Consider the following 22,411-nt stretch of genomic DNA (forward strand, 5'->3'; position numbering starts at 1 on the left):
GCCAAAATTTCTAATTATTCAATATATTTTGACTTTAGAGTGAATCTAAAAGTTGAAAATAAAAAAGTACTTACATTATGACAATTTAATTATTTTTACTGCAGATTCAAGTGTTGTACATTCTTATATAGCTACTACACACACACTCCACTTCCCCCCCCAAAAATTTCTCAGCTCTTTCTTTTTTCTTGTACTGCTTGTCTTCATATATCCATTCTTTCTCCTGTATTTTTTTCAGAACTCTTCCTCCTGGAGCCTTATGTCATTTTACTCAAATCATGACTGGTTGATCTCTAGGCCAGTTGCATAGCTGTGTAACATGAGAATGTCCAAACCTAGAGAAGTACTTTATAAGTTTATTAGAGTTTATTTGAGCCAAGCTGAGGACATTCCTGGAAGCAAAATCTCAGTGGATTGAGAAAATGGTTCCAGAGAATGGCAGTTTAGCAGTTATTTTCTACATTTAGAATCAAAGTAAAGATTACATGAAATCCATTGGTAGTAGATTAAGGAGGTAGGAGAAAGCAAAGTAAGGGCCAGGAATCTCTGGGATTGGATAAAAAGCAGAATGGAGAGAGAAATACTTTTACATTGGTGAGTACAGTTAACATTTAACATTTACAGTAAATAGAGATAGTATTCAGGCACTAAGGTAACAGTGAGGATTCCAGTACACCTCCAAAGAGTCTAGAAAAGATGATTACTCTGATATTTCAATGGTGTGTGTTCACCTAGATGCTGCAAGAACTTGCTTAAGGCAAAGATTAACCTTTTAACTAAGGAAGCTATAGGCCTGGGGGCATAACTACCCTCCATGACCTCCCCAGTTAGGAATTTATGATCAAATCATCTTGTGTGGTTACTTTCTGGCACAGTCAGGTTTTCTACATAGTCCCATTTTGATTCAGCTAGCATCCAGCAACTTCCTTTCCCCACTTTCTTGGTATATATCTACTTTTTCCAGAATGCATTGTCTCCAAATTTTGCTGATTAACATTTTTGAATATTTTCTCAAGAAAGAGTTCATAGGAGATAAACTTTAAATTTCTACATCTATGCAAGTATCTGTTCTTTGCATTGTCTTGATGTTCGTTTGGGTACAGAGTTCTAGGTTGAAAATAATTTTTTCTTAGAATTTTGAGAATGTTTCATTATTTTCTGATATTCATTGTTACTGATGAGACGTGTGATTCTAGTTCAGTTAATATTTCTTCTTAACTGGTAAATGCCTCTCCCCCTTATCCTCCTTCCCTAAGCCTATTCTCAGTGCTCATAGGATCTTTGTTTTATCCTTGCTGTTCTGAAGTTCCATGGAAATATGCTTAGGAATTCTTTAACTCATTGTGTTAAGAACTCAGTATACTCTCTTAATCTGAAAAACTTGTGTCCTTTAGCTTTGGAGAAATCTCTTGTTCTTTATATATTACTCTTCTATTTTCTCTACCTTCTTTGTAGACCTCATTTTAATTAAAATTTGGTCATTCTAATTCCTCATTGTTTCTTTTCTCATAGTTTCCAGTTCATCTTTCCCCTTCCTACTTCTGGAGAAAATTTTTTTTATCTTTTGGTATTTCTACTGAGCTTTATATATTTCCATACATCTTATTCTCTGATTGTCCCTTTTTCATAGTCTCCTGTTCTTGTTTTATGGATGAATATTGCCTTAAATCTGTTATATAATACTCAGAGTAATTTTAAGTGTTCTTTCATCCCTGAATTATATCTTTCTCTCAGAGTTTTACTTCCTGGTAAAATTGGCAGTTCCTTTTCATTTTGTAGGCTTTGCTTAGTTGCTTGTTGATCCTGGTAACCCTGTTTATATTTAATGAGGCAGTAGAAAATTAGCTCTGTGCTTGGGTATAGCTCTTCAAAAGGCTGCCTCACTTCAGGAGGAGTGGGTTGGATGCTGACGCTTAAACTGGTTTACTGAATGCTGAAACAAGCTTTTCTCTGGGGCAACAACCCCTGTCTACATCAACCATCCTAATACTTTACTGACATTTCATTTTTTTAGAGATTTAACTTGCAGTTTTTTGTTTGTTTTTACTTGAAGGGTAAAAAGTCTGGTTGCTAGTAGTCTGTGAGCAACTAACTATAAAGATAGGAATTTTTATCTCTGTCCCAGTCTCACCCTTGGTGATACTTAACTTTTCTGGTAAGTCCCTGGATTTTGCAGGGCAAATTGGTTCTTTTCCATGAGTATTCTTGGTGCTGATTGCTTCTACCTTACTGCATTAGATAAGACTCCATTAGCTTAGGTATTAAAGTGAATACAATCTAGTTTATCTTTTCTCTGTAGATGTTAGTGGCTTTTTAATAAAAATTGTGGAACAGAGCACTCAGAGAAGGAATCAGTACTGACTGGTTTAGGGCTAATATTTCTTTATGAAGCCAATACAATTAATGAAAACTTTGACCTCTCATTCAGTGGTCATCAAGATGTTACAGTCATTTAGAGTTTGTAGTGCTTCGTTATGTTACATTTTAAAGCATAGTTCCATTTTTAGAAATTTGTTCTACAGTTGTACAAGTGCACAAAGATGCACAGAAATGTTTATGAAAGCTAGAAAAATCTAAATGTCCATCAGTAGAGGATCGGTTAATTTGTAAAATGTCCATGCAATGAAATACTATGTAAAAAAAAAATGAAAGAGACTTCATGCCAATATAAACAAATCTTTGAGTAATATGAAAAAATTATATATAGTATGATCCTGTATTTGTAAAAAGTATGTATTACATATGTGTGCTCATGTGTTTGTATGCATGTATAAAAAATTGGAAGAACATATGAAAGGAATTACTATTTCCGATGAGAATCATAGGAACTTTTATTTCTGTATCCTTAAGTACATTTTATTTATTTTATCATGAGCATGTACATTTTATGATGTTAAAAAAATAAAGCTTAATAGTTTTCAGTAACTATCAATAGTATACCAGCCACCACTAGCTGGCCCTGGGTTTCCTAGGTTAGTTAGAATCTAATGGAAGGACTCTGGGAATCTGTATTCTAACAAGAGCTTTAAGTGGTTCTCCCTGCTAGAGAAAGAGTGAGCAGACACACAAATATGTATAATTTAGACTAAGGGGAAACGACCATAGAGTAGTAATTAAAAGAATGAGACTGCTTTGAATAATGATGAATTAATAATAAATTTCAAAATTCGGAGGTGACAAATGATGTCCTAGGAAATTATAAAGTATTTTAGGGATGGAAAACCTAGTTTATACCAGATAACGTGGAATAACGTGGAGACATATGTTAAAGATAATGTCCACCCTGTGTCATAGGTGGATTCTTCCAAATCTTTAAGGAACATATAATTCCTAATCTATTTAAAGTGTTACAGACCAGAGAGAGAGAAAAAAATAAAGCTTTACTAGTTGTATTTACATTGCCAATATAACACCGATTCCAAACCTTTCATATTTAGTTTTCTTTTTTATTTTAAAGCTTAATCATTTTAAGATTGTGGTTAAATTTTTGTTAAGTATTAATATTTTAAAGTACTACACCATGACTAAATGAAGTCCATTCCAGAGATCAAAAGATGGTTCGATGTTAGGAACTCTGTTAATAGAATTCTTAATATTAATAGACTAAAGAGAAAAATTATGAATTTTAGTTTTCTGCCCAAAAATTCACACAATAAATTTAACATCTGTTTGTAATTTTTGAAAATATAAACCTCAAAACAAAACTCTAGATGAGTGAACTAGCTGAATACTTTCTTAACAAAGGTGTTCTGGTGTTAGCCAGTAAGTATCATGCTTAATGATAAAACACTAGAAGTCATCTTGTTAAAATTAGGAATGAGACTAAATAAATTGACATCTCATTTCAAATCAGTTTATTTTGATAGATGATTTTAAAGATTATTTGGAAGAATAATATGAGAATAGCCCACACGGTGACCAAGACATGGAAGCAACTGAAGTGTCCTACAGTAGATGCTTGCATAAAGAAGCTATGGTACATACACACAGTGGAATATTACTCAGCTATAAGAAGAGATAAAATACTGCCATTTGTGACAATATGGATATGGACCACGAGATAATCATGCTAAGCAAAATAAGCTAGACAGAAAAAGTTGAAAACCACATGACATCACTTACATGTGAGATATAAACCCAAAAGCAACAAACAAACAGGACAAACAGACTCATGAACATGGACAATAGACTAGTGGTTACCAGAGGGGTGGAGTAGATGGGGTAAAAGAGGTCAAATATGTGGTGACAGAAAAAAATTGAACTATGGGCAGTGAACACACAGTGCAATATATATGCCTTACTGTTGAGTTGTACACTTGAAACTTAACTAGATTTCGTTAACTAATGTCACCATAAAAAATCATAATAAAAGAGAATAGCCCAGGAAATTCTTAAAAAATTGAGGGCTTGGCTTAATCCTATCAGATATTTTAATATTATAAAGCTAAAGTAATTAAAAAATAGGTCCAGGATTAGCTATACAGAACTGTGTAACATAGGGAGCCAGAGATAATACATAAAAGTGTGCAAGTGGTTTTTCAGGTTACTGGAGAAAAGATGAGAAACAAGCACCCTCGTATTGACAGTGGGAGAATAAATTTCAGTAACCTTTTTGAAAGGCAATTGTCAGTAGCTAATGTCTTCTTAAACGTATGTATACTTTGGTCCAGCAGTTTCACTTTTAGTAATTTGTTCCAGATATTCCTTAAGAGAAAAATTTTGTCTGATTCACAAGATTGTGATGATAAATCAGACTTCGTGATACTGTTTTATCAATTTTGTGTGTGTGTGTGTGTGTGTGTGAATTGTATGTTATAGCTCCTTTCCTCCTATCCTACTTTGAGAGCTTGTGGCCCCTTCAACTCGAGTAGCTTGGAGAGAGAATCAGCGACACACATGCCTGACTTGGGCAATAAAGTGAATGTTTTAGGTGAAATAACTGCAAATATTGCCTTTGAGTCCTTTTTACCTCCACTTTCAAATCTCTTTTCCTGCTTCCTGGTGTAGCATTTTGGCATACAAACTCTTAAATTTTATTATGTCTGACACAGTAGAAAGGTAGTATCCTTCCTTGCTCTCCTGACCACTGTAGAAAGAGCCACGCTTTTGGAGTAAAAAGACCTGGTTTCTAGAGCCAGTTCTTTCACTGACTAGGCTCTGAGACTTAGGGAGAAGCAAAGTTACCCTTCTAAACTTTCTTTCAGAGTCAAGCATCTTAACCTGTTTAGTACCTGTTTTTCCACTTAAATTCCTCCTGTTTATTCATAACTTAATGCATTGCAAACTCGATTTTACCCTGCCACATCTCTGCAACAACTCGAGTTATCAAAAATCTCCTAATTGTAAAAATAGAGTACAGTTTTCTCCCTTTTTTATTTAACTCCACTATTTCTCCTTTTTGGAAATTCTAAAATTTATGATTTAAGTATATTATAGTGATATAGCAATTATATTATTATAGTTTTGGTAATAAATACAGACTTGTGTAAAGAAAACATAGAAATGTCCCTTACTCTCAGCACCCAGAAATAAACACTGGCATATTCACTGCCATTTATATGTACATATCTTAATAAAATTGGGATTATATTTATTTATAGTTTCGTATCCTTTTTGTTTTCATAATACTGTAAGCAGTGTTTTCTCATACGATTATTCCATAATTAATTTTATTGTTTTGTTGTTATGGTAAGTTTAGTTTGCTTCTCCTTTTGGTACTTTTTCCCCTTCCCTTTTTCATAGGCTCCTTTTTGTACCTGTCTTTCAGGTTTTGGTGTTCTTTAGGATTTTCTTTCACCGTTCTGGGCTTGCTGCCAATCTCATTTACTCCCCCAGCTGCAGTCATCACCTATTGTCTGCTTCCCAAGTATGGAGCCCATTTTCTCAGTGTGCTCCCTTCTTCTGAATGCTACCTCTGCATCTCTAACTGTTCCCAGGGTATCTTCCCCTGAGTGTCCCACAGGCACCTGGAACGGATGTAACAAGGATAAATACACTACGTTTTTTTTTTAGGTCCTCCATTTAGGTAGCATATACCTGGCATATTTTAGATGCTTTGTTTTATAAACAAAAACATCTAAGATGTGTAATGATTACTTGTGCCAAATGAGCAGCAAAGGATAGTAGATAAGGACAATAATCGTAACAAAATGCCTGCATAGCCTTCCTTTTCTTCATAATTTTTTTAATGTAAACCTGCCTCTTTATCCCCCTCGTCCTTTTAAATTTACGCAAAGGCAATACCCTTTCATGGGACTTCTATAGCTCATCAGTCTCAGCAAAAATGACTGTATTCTTGTGCATGTAAATAAATGCTTATTGTTATTGCAATATATTGCTTAACCACTTACAGGCGCTTTTTGAAATTCTAGTAAATACATACTTTTGACTTAATATCACAACATCTGAGGTACCTTAATCTTCCTTTGAGTGTGTTTGGGAAAAGAAAACAGTAAATATACTTTGTTTCTATAAGAATTTATTTATTTGAGAAGTTGAGACAAGGATACTTAGTGCTTATTTTAGGATTATAATGTCTTTATCGTAGACATCTACTCCACCTTTTGGAGTTATAATTCTTGTAACCTAAAATTCTTTTTTCTAGTCTTATACCTAATTGCTATAGCCAATCCAGAAATATTTGTTGGGTGGCTAGAATGACTGGTATATGGGATACATATCTCTTTGAAAGCCTTGATGCTTTAAAAATACAAAGCAAGCAAACACAATTTGTTGTTTTAAAGGAAAGAGTATAACCACAATCTGGCAAATGAGGAAAAAGTCCTACTTTTAATCTCACTTAACAAAATTGCTGATAGAATTTTTATATAGCTGATTGTTTTCAAATTTGTGTTTATGTGGTTAAAATTATGTGTCCTGATTTTTTCCCACTTAATATGTCATTTTATGACTATTATTTTAAATGGCTGCATAATCTAGTTGCATAGCTCTTGTATTGGAGAAGTTGATGGAGAAGAGTGAATGGTACATTGTTTCTAAAAAATATGACACTTTAGAAAAAATAGTTATTCTAATAAAATAAAATTACTTATCACACGGATTTTAATAAGTAGGGAATGGTAACCTTCTTATTGTAAGGTCAGTCTCTTTTTATTTTCAGTCACATAAACCTGAAACTTGTAGTTAGTTGTCATTTGAGAGTAATATGCAATATGTATTTTGGAGAAGTTATCAACAGAAATTAGACAATTACATATTTAAATAATTAGTAATATTCTTAATGTTAACATTGTGTTCTTTTATAGATTATGGAGCTTTGTGGTGCAACAAGACTTGGTTATTTTGGAAGGAGTCAGTTCTATATTGCTTTGAAACTTGTAGCTGTTGCCCAGTCTGGTTTTCCTTTAAGAGTGGAAAGTATTAATACAGGTAAATATGGGATACATTAGTAATTGAAATGAAGATAGATTTCTGATCTAGAAGAAAAGTCAGGAGAACTGTTGAGTTTCTGATATTATAGTGGCATTTATGACCTTAAGTGTCATAACTTTATTCTTACCACCATTCTTTATTTGTGAATATTAGAAAAATATATCTATCATAAATGTTATAGCATATATGTACTTCATACATATTTGATGATATATAAACTTAAAATGGTATTTTTTGAAATAAATGCACTAAGAATTGCTTAGAATTTAAGTGAATAATTTTATCAAGGTGTAAATGATGAAATGTAGCAACCATCTTTATATATGCTTTCTTTATATTTTCTACTAAGTATAAAGCAACATTACACTTTATGTCTTGTTTAGGAAGGCTATGAAAGCTCCATATAAAATTAGAAAATAATTTGTTAACCAAAACTTTCTGATTGATAGAAACAATATTAAAATATTGGCAGACTAAAACCTAGTTACAGACATCTGACTGCCTTTTAAGTATCATCTAGGATAGTTTTTCTGTTATTTGGAGCCTTTTTATGTTGAAGTAGATGGAAATTCTATAAGGTCGGCCCTTAAATGCGGGCGGAGTTCAGTGGTTTTCATAAGGAAAAGGAGAAAGAGAAAACTTGAGGTTTTCAGTAATGCTGGAATTTTTATACAATAGTTTTAAGTACCAAGCTTAGTTGACCAGTCAGTCGGAGGTTTTCATTGTGGACCTCTGGTTTGCCACACATTTTTCAAGAGTTGAGACTTTACATTCTTTTCAGGTAATTTTGAATTCTACATAAATACCGAATAAGCTTAATACTTTCCCTCCTTAGTGTGGAGATTCTGAGGAGAAATGCAGGTAATCACAATGGAGGGAAGTATACTTTCTTCTAAAGTTGATTCTGCTGCTGTATTATTCTAGTGTAAAATATGAGTTACTGCAGAGAAATTGTCTTTGTTTTCTTCTTCTCTATTTAACAATTGATGTTGTGTAACTGCCTGTAGGAGTGAAATAAACCAGACTAAAGTGGATAGATTGAACCCCTTTTACTGTGTCCTTGGTAGATGAACAGTAAGATATTTTTAAGAATTTCTGCCTTAAAAATGTCTAGGTTGATCTAGTCTCAAACTTAGGGACATATTCTTTTCTTTACTTAGAACTCTTAACATCTTTAGAGAATCAGTATGAGCAGAAACAGCCTAGGCTTTGAGGTCAGACTGACCTGGGTTTAGATCCTGTCAGTTACTAATTATCAACGATCATGGCATCTCACAGCTTCAGTTTCCTTATCTGTAAAATAGGGACTTTGCAGGGTTGATAAGGTTATGAGATGAGATAAATATAAAATGTAAGCATAAGACTAGAAATGCAATGGACATTTAATATAGCTAAACAAGCTAAGGGAGATGATGGTCTGAGTTTTTTAGCAATAGACATTTTGTGTTACTTGCTTCTGTATCAGTTTTTGCAAAAATTCTCTCTAATATCTAATTTATTTCTTCATTTTTTAAGGTATGTGTCCTTTTTATTTTAAAGTAATAATTATTTTTGTGGTTAACAGTAAAGGACCTTCCTCTGCCAAGATTTGTTGCTTCAAAGAATGAACAGGAATCTCGTCATGCAGCCTCATATTCTTCAGATTCTGAAAATCAAGGGTCTTATTCTGGTGTAATTCCCCCACCACCTGGCAGGGGGCAAGTGAAAAAGGGATCCGTAAGCCATGATACTGTCCAGTCTCGTACATCTGCTGATCAACAGGTAGTCACGTGCACGTCAGTATGATCAATTGACACACTGTGTAGATGCTTACACAAAAACATTTACTGAGTGCCTTAATAATGAAAATGCTGTCTTAAAATTTGAATTTAAAAATAATAATACTCTTTCTAGGAACCTGCGTCCCCAGTAGTTTCACCACAGCAGTCCCCACCAGCTTCTCCACACACATGGAGGAAGCACAACCGTCATCCCAGTGGAGGAAATAGTGAGAGGCCTCTTGCAGGACCAGGGCCATTTTGGTCTCCCTTTGGTGAAGCACAAACAGGTTAGAAGTTCTTTGGAAGTATCATTCCTTTAATAAAGGTTGTTAATCGAAGGAACTTGATAACATTCCTTTAAGGGTTGCCTCCAAGACAGTTTTTAATTATAAGTTAAGTACTTTAAATAGAAGCAGAAACCACCTGTGGAAATTTCTAAATAGTTATATCACTTTGAACAGTGGTGATTTCATTTACCTATATCTGTGATGCTCAGATAGAAGTTTAGAGATAACAGATTCTTTGAAGGTAAAATGAATAAATGATTATTTTTCAGAATATTGGGTATATATTATATTATTGATATAATCAATAATAATATAAGTTTCATCATTGATAAAGAAACCACAGTAACAATTTAAAAGACTTAAATGAGGTATAATTTTAAATTGACAGAAAATATTCCACTTTTTTGGGACATTAACATTTCCTCAAAGCTAGAATTTTAAAGAAAACTTTTATAATATGTGCATAGTGAATTGCTATTATAAAAAAACCTGGTAAATTTTTTCTTCAAAAGTGAGTCAGCATGTTTACCTATTCTACTTTTAGGTTCTTCTGCTGGTGATGCAGTGTGGTCAGGGCATTCTCCACCTCCACCTCAAGAAAACTGGGTCAGTTTTGCAGATACTCCACCAACCAGTACTCTTTTAACCATGCATCCTGCTTCTGTCCAGGTGTGACATTTTATTGGTATTGCATTTTTATTTGCTTCATTCAGAGTGTTGCTGCAATCATTGTTTTTATATTTTGCTGTTGCAGATTTATAAATGCAAGTTCACTCTTTCATTAAAAAAACAAAACAAAACTCTGTGCCTTTATCATTGGAATGTTTCACTAAAAGTTTTGGCTGATTTTCTAATTCCTTAGTGAACTTTTGAAAATTTTCAGCATCTAGGAATATATTCGCTTGGCTTTCTTAGCACATTTTCATAACTTTTTGTTGCTTACATATTGCTGTCATTCTACACATTTATATAATCCTTGTCCAAAAACATTCAGTAACCTCATTATAGATATGTGGTTTGCTGATGAGTTTGTGAAGACTTCTTATATTTTAAAACATCCACAAAAAGTAAGTTTTACTTTCAAAAATAAGTAACCTAGCAATCTTGGTCCATATAATCATGTAGATAGATACTGTACTGAGGAAAAAAATGTTTCATTACAGGACCAGACAACAGTACGAACTGTAGCATCAGCTACAACTGCCAATGAAATTCGTAGGCAATCCAGTAGTTATGATGATCCCTGGAAAATAACAGATGAACAAAGACAGTATTATGTAAATCAGTTTAAAACCATTCAGCCTGATCTAAACGGATTTATTCCAGGTGAGTTGTTAAAAACAAATTCTTCTAGATGGGACGGTTCAGAGTCTCAATTTCATAATCTCAAAGACATGGTTTTATTGGTCAGGGATTATAAAAGATAATTCTCAAATTGTTTGTCTAAAAAGAGTTTATAATCACTGGAGACCAAAAACATGACATATACACATGTCAAGGTGACCTTTTTTCAGTAAAAAAGTCTTAAGATTCTTAATGTGTTTTATTCTTGAATCTGTAAGTTCAGAATAACATTAAACAACAGTGTTTTAATATTTCAGGATCTGCAGCTAAAGAGTTTTTTACAAAATCAAAGCTTCCTATTCTTGAACTTTCTCATATTTGGTAAGTGTGGCATATTTTTAGTTGTGTAATATGGGTTATTTCAAAGGAATTTCTAGCAGGTAGATTTTGAACCTTAAAACACAAACAGAATAATCTTTTCAAGAATATTCTTAAAAACTCAGTATTTTAAAATAGTCAGCTCTCTCTCTAGCAAAGAATTAAATGATACGGACACAGTAATTCTTTAAAGTTTAAAAATTTTTAAAGCTATATCAGCTGTTTCTTATTGCTAGTATAATGCATGGAATAAAAGCTAGTTTGCTCATACAATGTTATATTTATTTCATTTGGCTTTAAACAAGTTCAGTAAGTTCTATACTGAGCCATGAATTTAAGAACAGTGCTTAGCACCCATTTAAATACAAACATAAGACTCAGGATAGTTGTTATGTAGTTGGAATTGACCATTAAAATACAAATTACAATCACAAATTACTTTTCAGAAACAATTATCAGGTAAACATAAATGTGTCTACTTTATATTAAACAAATTTCTCTGTATCCTAAATTTTGTTAATAGGGTTTTTAGTAGTATAGAATGCTATAGTAGGAGGTAGGTAGATAATGTCTAAAACCAAAAATCAAGAACTAGCAACATATACATTACTATTTATAGTTTAAGGTGTTAAATATAAAAATGATCTCTCCTGCATCTAGGAAATGGAAGGATAGTTGGGTGGGGCTGCTGTTTTTTTGTATCAAGACTTGTAATTCTATCTGATACTTTAAAGTACATACATATAGACCCCTAATTACAATAAAAATAAAGTTTAAAAAAATTCTTATTAAATAAACTCGACTTCAACTAAATCTTGTTGCTAGACATACATAGTTAAAGGTCATTTTTGGTGACCTTATTTTTTAGCATTTTATTTTGAAAATTTCATGTCGCGCTTGTAGAAAAGTTTAAAGAATTGTGCGTTGAATCACCCATATGCCCACTGCCTAGATTCTACAGTTAACAGTTTACTATATTTGCTTTGTTACACATCTTCCCATCTATGAGATTTTTTAAATTATTGAAGGTTTGCACTTTTTCTGAGAAAAGAGCTCTCTTTTTCCTTTTTGAGACGTAAAGGGATCCAAAGCAGAATATGATTATATTCATAATAAGTTTGTCTTCTAGGGAACTTTCAGACTTTGATAAAGATGGAGCATTGACACTGGATGAATTTTGTGCTGCTTTTCATCTGGTAGTTGCTAGGAAGAATGGCTATGACTTACCAGAAAAACTCCCTGAAAGTTTAATGCCCAAACTGATTGATTTGGAAGATTCAGCAGGTAAGATCAGGAGCTTAAAGAGACCTGACTGCATGCCTTGATAAATAAGACTAGGTTCTTAAAGCAAAATCAAGGTAGATGTTAAAACTTAGCTTAAGAGCATAGACATTTAATCAAGTGCATGTCAATTTGCCATGAGAATAACATATACAGGCTGAACTTGGATTAATGGTTTGTCTTATTTAGTCAGCTTTAAACAAAGAGATGAAGAATATATGCCACTATTTTACTTTACACCTTGTTACTTGATGAGATTTGAAGAGCATTTCAGTGTCTTATTTTGCCTTCTTTTAATTGCATTTTATATTGTCTGATGTAGATAAAGTAGCCTGTCTTCATTATCAGCATTTTCCATTTAATGAACCTTCATTTGTTTAAGGGAAACGTCTGGTTTATCATGAGGCCTTGCAGTCCACATGCATTTTCCTTTAAAAAGCCAGTTTCTTCATACTCTAAAGAAATCTGGAAATTTTGTGTTTGATGTAGATAATGCTGTATTGTTATCATGTTTACATGCTTTTGTAAATGCTTATATTTACTGGTAGCTTTATTTTAAAGGAAACAAGAATATAAGGGGTAAAAAATGAGTACATTTTTCTTAAATTGTGAATGAATAAAAAGAAATGTAATGTTAATGAGTCTAATTACAATAAATTATTGTCTTTGGTTTTTCTAACTAAATTCTCTTTTGGATATTATGATAGAAGGAATTTTATACTTTTAAAAGAGAAGTCAAAAGGGCATTCATCTATTAGGCAGCATATATTTAACCCAGAAATGCATATGATCTGATTTAATTTCCTAAATTACACAGTAGGAATCATATGCATGTTATTACTGTCACAAAGATAACGGTCTCCTTAGAGTCAGGAATCTGAGACAAGAGTCTACTTTTGCTAATTCTCCTATGACCTTGGGCAAGTTCTAGCCATTTTTCTCTGTTTCTATTTTTTTCTTTCTGTTTCTCCATCTGAAATGTGGATTCAATGCCATTCATGTTTCAGGACCTGACTTTTACACTGACCTTTTTATCAACTAGTATGTTGATTTAAAAATTTAACATTGGTTTTAGTTTTTAGAAACATTATCCTATGAGAATCCTAGGTTTCAGTTATTAGGCATCAGTCAACCTCTAACTTGAGCTGAAAGCTAAGGGTTTTTGTTGGATAATTTTGCTTTCAGAATACTTTGATTTACCTAATTAAGAAGTAAACAAAAAGAACTTCATTTAGCTTATTTGATAGTAGTCAGAAGGGAAGATATTGTGGTAGCAACAGACTTGCTGTGTTATTGACTTAAAAATTAGGCCTTGTACCTAGAGTTTTTCTATGACTTTTATCCTTCGAAGACCAATAGCATGGTAATACAAAAAAATAATTTAAGTCAAGCTTATTCTGTTATGTCATTTTCTAGAGACTTGTCTGATTCTATTATCTGTTTAGATTGTTATGTGTTCAGATTGGTGAATCTGGCTTTTGCATGTCGTCTTTTTCTTTTCTTTTATTTATTTAAATAAAATCTGGTGCTTTGTAAACTTGATGTACTGCCTGAATTTTAAGGCCGATGATTCAAATAGAGGTTCTTTTCTCGGTATTTGTCTTTTTATACCTGTTAGATCTGTTTAGCAGAGCCACGCTGATTTTTTGCCTGCGTATATCTGTACACTATTGCTCGAACTGTAATTTTATAAGTATCTAAGACTCAGATAGTTTTTTCCCATTACACCATAATCTATATGGTTTTCTGATGAAATTTATTATAAACATTTGACCATACGATATTAGGTTCAAATTTGCTTTGCCTACTTACAAATTTGCAGGTTCGTTAATTTTGGTTGGGGGGAATTGCTTAACCTTTTTTCGCTCAGCTATCATAAGCCTGAGATTGGTATGACACATAGTCCCTTGAATGTAGAAATTGTCATGTGACAGTGAAGCAATCAATATCTGTAAAAATCCTTTTAAATAGCTGTGTTTTTAGACGTTCACAATTAAAGGGGAAACACCCAAACTGTTTCTTTTGGCTGACCTGAAAATTTATCATAAATACCCCCTCTGTGAAACTTTTCTGTCTTACAGAGTAATTTCTGTCTTTTTGATCTCTCATAGCATCTGTGTGCTGTTTATTATGGCACGTATCACAGTGAATCCTGGACATTTTTCTTCTTTCTACCACTATGAGTTTCTTTTAAAAAAAGGAAATGCGGATCTAGCCCTTTGCCAGGCATGTACTAAGATGCTCAAAGAGGGAAAGGAATGTGCTCCCCATTCTGTCTCCTCCATAATCACTGCTTTCTTTATACAGTAAATTTGAGCAAGTCTTCATTGTTGTTGATATGGCACATAACACAGATCTCCAGACTCTAGAAGTTACTTCTCATATGAATGGTTTTAAAAGCCAGAGATTTTTTATGAATAATTCACTTAAAAATTTATAATTGAGACTAGCTTGATGTGAGTTAATAATCACTGTTGAGTTTCTCTGTACTCATCCAGAAAATTTTAACGTATAAAAGCTTACACTTGCAGATATCTGTTTTTACACAAGTGTATTCACACTATATATCCTTGATTTTTTTTTCTTGTAATATTGGACATCTTTGCACTTTGTTACATATAGGGCTGTTACATTCTTTATCATACAATGTATTCCATAATATTAATGTACCTTAATTTAACTAGTTTCTTATTGATGGATTTTGAGGTAGTTTCTTGGCTTTACATTTAAAGCAGTGCTGCAGTGGACATGTATCTACATACAGCTTTGTTTTGTACAAAGAACCCAGAATCGTTTTTTGAAAATTCACTTTCAAAGTGCTATTAGTTGCAAAGGAAAGAATAATGAAAATAGGCACTCATGTTGATCATTAACTTTCTAATTAAGGGATTGCTTCCCAACCCCGCCCACACACCTCCTCCCCCGCCCCACCATACACGTACATATACAGTCTTAACACTAGAAGCATTTCTCTCCAGATAGTTGGGTATTATAGCTAACTAGATGAGTACAATTGCAAATATTTGGCAAAGATGTACTATTTAATGAAGTTGGTCAGAATAATTAGAACGTCTCAAATTCCTGGCGAAGACATTGACAAACAAGGCTAATTAATACTTCAGAAAATCTTTACAAGATGACACACTAGGGGCATTAAAAGATTATAGTTTAAATATCAGTGGATTAGTAAGAGTCTTTGAGAATAATGACACCTTTATATTTTTTTGCAGAAATTACCTTTTTTTCATACTATCGTGTTGTAAAAGTAGAAAGTGAAGTGAAGGATGTCTGTTGTCTTGTTTGAAAGAAAACTTCATGGAAACAGGAACCTTGTCTTCTTGCTCAATACTGTATCTTTATTCACTGTATTTATATATAGGCCCTCAGTATATATAGGCTCAATACTGTATCTTTATTCACTGTATTTATATATAGGCCCTCAGTAAATATTCAGCGCCTGAATTCATGCCTTTATTAATTTCACCACCAAATTGTACCCACAAAATTCAACATTTTTCATTCTTTGTTTTTTATACTCCTTTTCACAATTTTCTCTGTAAATTTTGAAGACAAAGCCCCAATTAAATTTCTTTTTCTCTTAATGAAATTTTAGTTCTTATTTTAAGTGATTAACTTTAAATGGACTGTTTCCCTTTTAGCTATCCTTGGATAATGGGAACCTCCTGTATATCTGTAGGTAATGTTCTTTGAAGGATAATAACCAAGTCAAGTAGTAGTTGCTCTAAAATGTTGATTAGTACTGCCAAAAAAAGTCAACCAGTACAGTTAAATTAAATATTTTGGGTGAATGCTTTATTTTAACTTTGTTGGACACATTTTTACTTCTTTTTTAATCTTTAATTTTAATTTAGAACTGATAGACATCTACATAGACCTTCTTAAGGTCTGCTTACTAAGTTTCCATTTTACAGAGTGTTGGGAGAATAGGAATTAATTTTAGAAATAGAATATAATTTTTGATGCATTTAATATTCAAAATAAAGCATCTTAAATTAAGTCTTAATTTATTTCTGCATATTCATCGATTATCCCGCTTTTAAGTATGAATGAAAAGGGTACTATTTCTAGTTTCCCTTGAAGGCTTAAAATTTATTGAAATTTGTTTATTCTTTATTTTAAATATTTTTTCTTGTAAGAATAATATTGACATTTCAAATAAATAAAAGATATAGTTTTGATGAAGCTATTAAATGAGATTGGAACCTCAAACCTTTATGATTAAAGAATTCTTCCTACAGGTTTTGCTACATGAAAGCAAAATAAGTTTTAAATCATAAGACCTTAGGGAGAGTATATATTTCTATAAGATTCATAATAGCTGGGAGTCATTTTTGAAATAATTTTTTAGTATATTGAGTATCATACTAAGAAAATAAAAGAAGTTTAGGATGGATAGCTTATAAACCTAGATAAAAACTGAAGCTCTTTAAGAAAGGTAGTTCAGCAGGTATAATGTATGGAACTGAATCTGTGGACTTTTCACAGTCTTTGGAGGCACAAGAATGAAAACTATGCACAATGTTTTTATTTTCTAGTGTGATCCTGAAAATATAGTTTGCACTCATTTAATTTTCACACATTACTAACTTTTAAATGTAGACTGACCATACATCAGTATGATCACACAGGGTTGTGTCTTCCAGACACACTTTTATACATGAAAATACTTTTTTGCATAAAAGCCCTTTTGGGGTTGACTTTAACAAATAATTTAGGCTCATGCTCTTCTTTTTCAGCCCTGATGCTCTGATGATGTCAGGGGCAGAGCAGAACCCTCAGGAGGGAGGCAGGGTTGACACAGTGTTCCAGCAGGAGGCTAGGTTGGAACACTGCATCAGGTAAGAGTAAAACTACACCCCTGCCTCCGCGAGGATAACAGTCTTAAAGACTAGCTTTTGTTGGGCAGGCATGAAGCTCTTTGTTGGAGTATTTCTAGGGAGCCAAGTGGAAGGAGGTATAGTTTTATTTACAGACCTAATGCTCATGACTGTTAGTTTCTAGAAAACATGGGTAGTTTGCTCTTTTTCTACTGCCATTTGTTCTATATATGAAGTAGGAAACACTATATAATTTTGTTAATTCCAGAAATAATTTTTGAGTTTTCTAGTGATTTTTCAAACTTTTTCGTCTTAGAACCCGTTTACAGTCTTAAAACTTACAATAGACCCCTAAGAGCCTCTTTTATATGACTTAGATCTATCAGTAGTTACCCTATGAGAAATTAAAACTGATAAATTAAAAAATTATGGCTTTTTAAAAATAACAATAATGAACCCCTTAAATGTTAGCATAGATGTTTTTAGAAAAATAACTATATTCTTTAAAATAAAAAATAAATTATGAAAAGGGTGGCATTGTTATACATTTTTACAAATCTCTTTAATATCTATTTTAGAAGAAGACAGCTAGATTCTCATATTTGCTTCTGCATTCAGGCTGTTGGATATATTATTTTATTTGAGGTATATCAGGGATTGGCAAACTAAGCCCTGAGGGCCAGATCTAGTCTGCTATTTTTGTATAGCCCACAAGAAAAAGTATTTATGTGTTTTTTCTTTTTAATCATTAGGAAAGAAAAAGAACAATATTTTGTAACACATGAAAATTATATGAAATTCAAATTTCTGTGTATATTAATAAAATTTTATTGGAATACACGCCAAGCTCATTCCTTTATGAATGATCATGACTGCTTTTGCACTTCAACAACAGAGTCAAATAGTGCAACAGAGACAATATAACCCGCAGAGCCTAAATACTTACTTTCTGGCCCTTTGTAGAAAAAGATTGCCAGTCTTTTTCTCCAGTACAAAATCTGGCTTCACATAGTGAAAGGAAAGGCTGTTTTCAGATAATTATGGATATTCTTTGGTACTATACCCAAAGTCAACAAATGGTAATTTCTTAAAGGTTAATTGCGATGCGAAAACTGAAATCGTATTAATGAGCTGTTGTACTGTTACATTAAAATCCGTAGTTCTGTTATGCAGTTTGAATACGCTTTGAATCTTTAGCTTATTCATGGTTTTATAAACATAGTGCATTTCATTGTTTGATCATTTGTAAAATGATAGTTCATTGAGTTATACAGATTTTTCAAATGTTGAGATATTTTATTATAAAATATTAAAAAAAAACATTTGTCAATATTACAGTCTGCCTTATCAAAGAAGTCTTTAAGTGCTGAGAAGTTCTTGAGCTTGTTGGATATGGAAAATTAGAATTTTCCAAAATTCTAATTTTCTCTTGAAAACTTCAGAGTTTGTCATTAGTAACAAGTAGTGTAAACAGTTGTTTTCCTTGATTTGACAGGCTCACTTAATTCACTTTTGAGAAAATGCCTAAAACTCACATCTGAACGATTATAGTTTATCAGCTGTCCTTTCAAGAAAAACTGAAAGAAGTGGCCTCTTCAGCAGACAGCTGAATCCCAGAAGTACTTTTCCTTGAGACAGTCATTGTACTTTGATATGGAGCAAAAGTGCAATATATGTATTACTTTGGAACTCCATTATATAAATTTGGAAATATATGTATATATATTTCCCATTTTGTCACACAGTATTAAAAAGGAATGTTTTCAGGGCTGAGATTTAATAAAAATAATTTTTACTGCTTAATTGTGAACATTCAGTGAGATTGCCATGTCTATTTGTTTATTTATTTTAACTGGAAGGCGTGTGGCTGAGGAATACAATAACTGGTATATTTTGGTGCTGCTGCCTTTATTCTTGCTGATATACTAGCAGTTTTACCTACCATTGCTTTTGCCTCATCAGTTCAAATGCCAACATAGAGGAAAAAAAAACATTATTATAGTTATTACAAAATTGTTTTGACTTTTCAGACCCCTAAAAGAGTCGTGGGGATGCCCAGGAGTCCCTGGTCTACAGTTTGAGAACTGCTACTCTAGGAAAATAACTCTGTTGAAATAATTATGAAGTATAATTATTTGGATGGATAATATTTCAGTTCTTAGCCTCAAGAGGCTAGACCCACTGCAATTTTGTATCAGTGAATCACTGAGGTGCCTGGAATCTATCCCAAATTATAATGGGGTAGGGTACAGTCTGGCCCTAAATTTGTCAGTAGATGACTAACATGATAATAGAGGTAGAGAAAGGCAATCTAGGGCCCCAGTTTGCCCCAAGATGACATTTGTCTGACTTTAAATAGGTTTTTTGAAAATTAATCATCCTATAGTTAATAATACTATTTTAATCTTATTTATTTTTCTTTAATACCTGCTTTGGGGGATCTCTTAAAGACACTTCATTCACCATCCTCCTGACAGAATTTTAGTTTCAGTTAACTGCCAAATTTATAGCTATTATCCTTCTTTCCTTAACTTCCATTCCCTTTGTTATAGAAGACAATGTCCATAATTTTTGTTCACACTAAAAACCACAAGCTGTCCCCATGAGGAATTTGCTGCTACTATTTACCATAAATAATTTCTTCATTAGTTTTTCTCTAAGAGCTTTGAGTTAAGAGGTCTTCATAGAACATTAGCTGAAGCCTTTCTGCCTCTATTGGTTCTATACCACTCCGACACTTTTATTGAGAAAGGGATAGGATTAAGAAAGAAATAGCAACAATTCCTAATCTTAGAAAACAAAAATTTATCAAAAATGTGATGCTGGACTGCAAATTAGAACTTGGATTGTGTTATGACTATAAAGAAATAATATCACGGTAATTAAAAGGGAGCATTTTGAGACAGTCATGTAACAGAATAAGGTGAAGAGAAATTTTGAGAACTTTTCAAAATATCAGTAGTTAGTGTTGGTTCTTGGAAAATGACAATAAAGGAGAATTAAGTGAAGAACAGAAAAATTAACTCATCAAATAAATATTAGTATGTATTAGGTCCTATGTTAGGCACTAAAATGTGAAGGATTTACTTATGAATAGATCGAAGGGTTAAAACATATACATTGCTAAGTTATAATATGGCTGTATGTCTGTTTAGGAATTTGAAGTATAGTGCTGACATTTAATGGCAAATGTTTTTCTTTCTGATGGAGAAACTCGAGTTTTATTCAACTTGCCCATGGTCCAACAGTGAGATAGTGACAGATGTTAGAATCATACTTTGATAGAAGTTCTAAATAGATTAGGCACTCCCCATTAATTTGGCAATTAATGTTATTTTCAAACTGGGATTATATTCATAGCCATGTAAAATTTAAGATTGGAATGAGAATTTAGTTACCATTGAAATTCCTTCTGTTTTTAAATTGGAATTTGAGACATTTTAAATTAAGGCTTAACTAATTAAAAGAATATGCTACCACGTGAAACTTTAAAAACCACTTCGGAATCGTGTTACGGATTTGTAGCTTTCTCAGTGAAGTCTGTAAATGCCATTGAGCCTAATGATAAAAAAAAAAATTGTTTTGTGTGGGCTCATTGACTTTGCTTGTTGCTCATGCTTGGGACTCATCCTCTCCTTCTGCTGTCTGCCCTATAAAGAAAGATATTCTGCTTCTTGGTAATGGGGAGACTTAACTCTAAATTTATAGCCATTAGCCTCCTTTCCTTAACTCTGTTCCCTTTATTATCATAGGGAAAATGTGAGTAAATTGTATAAATTAGCAGTTCCAAAGTATATTCCAAAGGACTGTTGAGGGATTATATTTGATAAAAGGTTTGTGTTTTGGAAAAACTGATTTAAATTGTTTATTAGCTCTAGGACTTTACCAGTCTTTGATATGCAGATGTGCATGGGGATGCTCCACCAGGGTATTACAGTATCCCTAAATTTATTTGAACAGAAAGCCTAATTTTTTAAAGCACCTTACTAATATCCCATGAAATACACTTTAGGAACTGGTACATATCCACCCCTGTTATCAGAAAACAATTCAAAGTGTGTGCTCTATTGTATTATTATTATATATAACTCCGTATTTATTCTTAGTTAGAATTTACTTTCATGGAAAGCTATGGTTTTGAGTAAACAATAAGCAGCAAGAATAAGTACTACCTGATTGTTCAAATGTTTATTAATTTTTTTAAAATTTTCAATTACAGTGACATTCAGTATAAATGTAATGTTTATTTTGGAAACAGGAAAGGAAATTCAGATCATAAATTACTACTTGTAAAACTCTTCAGTTTGTTTTTTATATAAGTAAATATCCCTAAACTAAAATATATTATTTATAGAGAATTTCTTTATTTTTAAATTGCAGACGTTGGGGATCAGACAGGTGAGGTAGGTTATTCAGGCTCTCCTGCAGAAGCACCTCCAAGCAAGTCACCTTCAATGCCGTCACTAAACCAGACTTGGCCGGAGATGAATCAGAGCAGTGAGGTTAGCAAAGCTTCCTTTTTCTTTCATTAACATTAACTTTGTTAAGGTAAGACATTCCAAACAGATTAATTTCAGCATCTGGTTCTTTCAGTACGTACGCATAGTTAAAAGAACATATCAAATATGACTGAGAAATGTTTGTGATTATGTGACTCTTTGAGGTTTTCAAAGTACCTTTTCTCATATATACTATCATTTGGTTTCCACCACCCATTCCACTCCTAAACCTTGGGAGTTAGATGGGGCAGACGCATGCAGTTAACAGTCAAAAAGGGTGAATGTCTTGGCCAAGATACTGCATAGCCATTAGGGAACAAGAGCTAAGACTTGAACACAAGTTCTTCCACAGTGTAATACAGTGGCTGCGATACAGTTGACTGCAATTCAGTCAACTGTATCGCAGCCACTGTATTACACTGCCTTCTCATTCCTGTAAACCTGGTATGTGATATACAATATTTGGAATCTTAGCTTTGAAAATGATAGGAGAAGTCACTATTCTGGCTTCCCATGTGAACAAAGTATTTCTTCAACCCCAGCTATTCCTGATAATTTAGTTTTACTTAAAATAGAAGGATTTAACCCTATTAAATACAGTGATTAAGGATACCTTGTATATAAGAACAAACACAATATGCAAAACAGAATTTGAGACAGATGCACTCCCCTTCCTCACCATTACTTTGCAA

The 22,411-nt window shown here is 32.8% G+C and overlaps 1 protein-coding gene across 6 annotated transcripts in view; it reads left to right on the forward strand.

Moving 5' to 3' along the window:
* REPS1 (RALBP1 associated Eps domain containing 1) overlaps positions 1-22,411 on the forward strand; it is a 73,367-nt gene that overhangs the window by 29,194 nt on the left and 21,762 nt on the right. For 5 of the 6 annotated variants that reach the window (XM_011356146.1, XM_011356147.1, XM_023528380.1 and 2 more), the window contains exons 2-9: positions 7,266-7,389; positions 8,957-9,153; positions 9,286-9,439; positions 9,984-10,108; positions 10,603-10,765; positions 11,041-11,104; positions 12,231-12,385; positions 21,601-21,722. In XM_011356146.1, coding sequence (XP_011354448.1) covers positions 7,266-7,389; positions 8,957-9,153; positions 9,286-9,439; positions 9,984-10,108; positions 10,603-10,765; positions 11,041-11,104; positions 12,231-12,385; positions 21,601-21,722 — 1,104 coding nt within the window. The remainder of the gene's footprint in view (positions 1-7,265; positions 7,390-8,956; positions 9,154-9,285; positions 9,440-9,983; positions 10,109-10,602; positions 10,766-11,040; positions 11,105-12,230; positions 12,386-21,600; positions 21,723-22,411) is intronic. The other variant, XM_023528381.1, reaches the window with a different exon arrangement.

This window comes from Pteropus vampyrus, unplaced genomic scaffold (genome assembly GCF_000151845.1).
Source record: "Pteropus vampyrus isolate Shadow unplaced genomic scaffold, Pvam_2.0 Scaffold24, whole genome shotgun sequence".
NCBI classification, from domain to species: domain Eukaryota; kingdom Metazoa; phylum Chordata; class Mammalia; order Chiroptera; family Pteropodidae; genus Pteropus; species Pteropus vampyrus.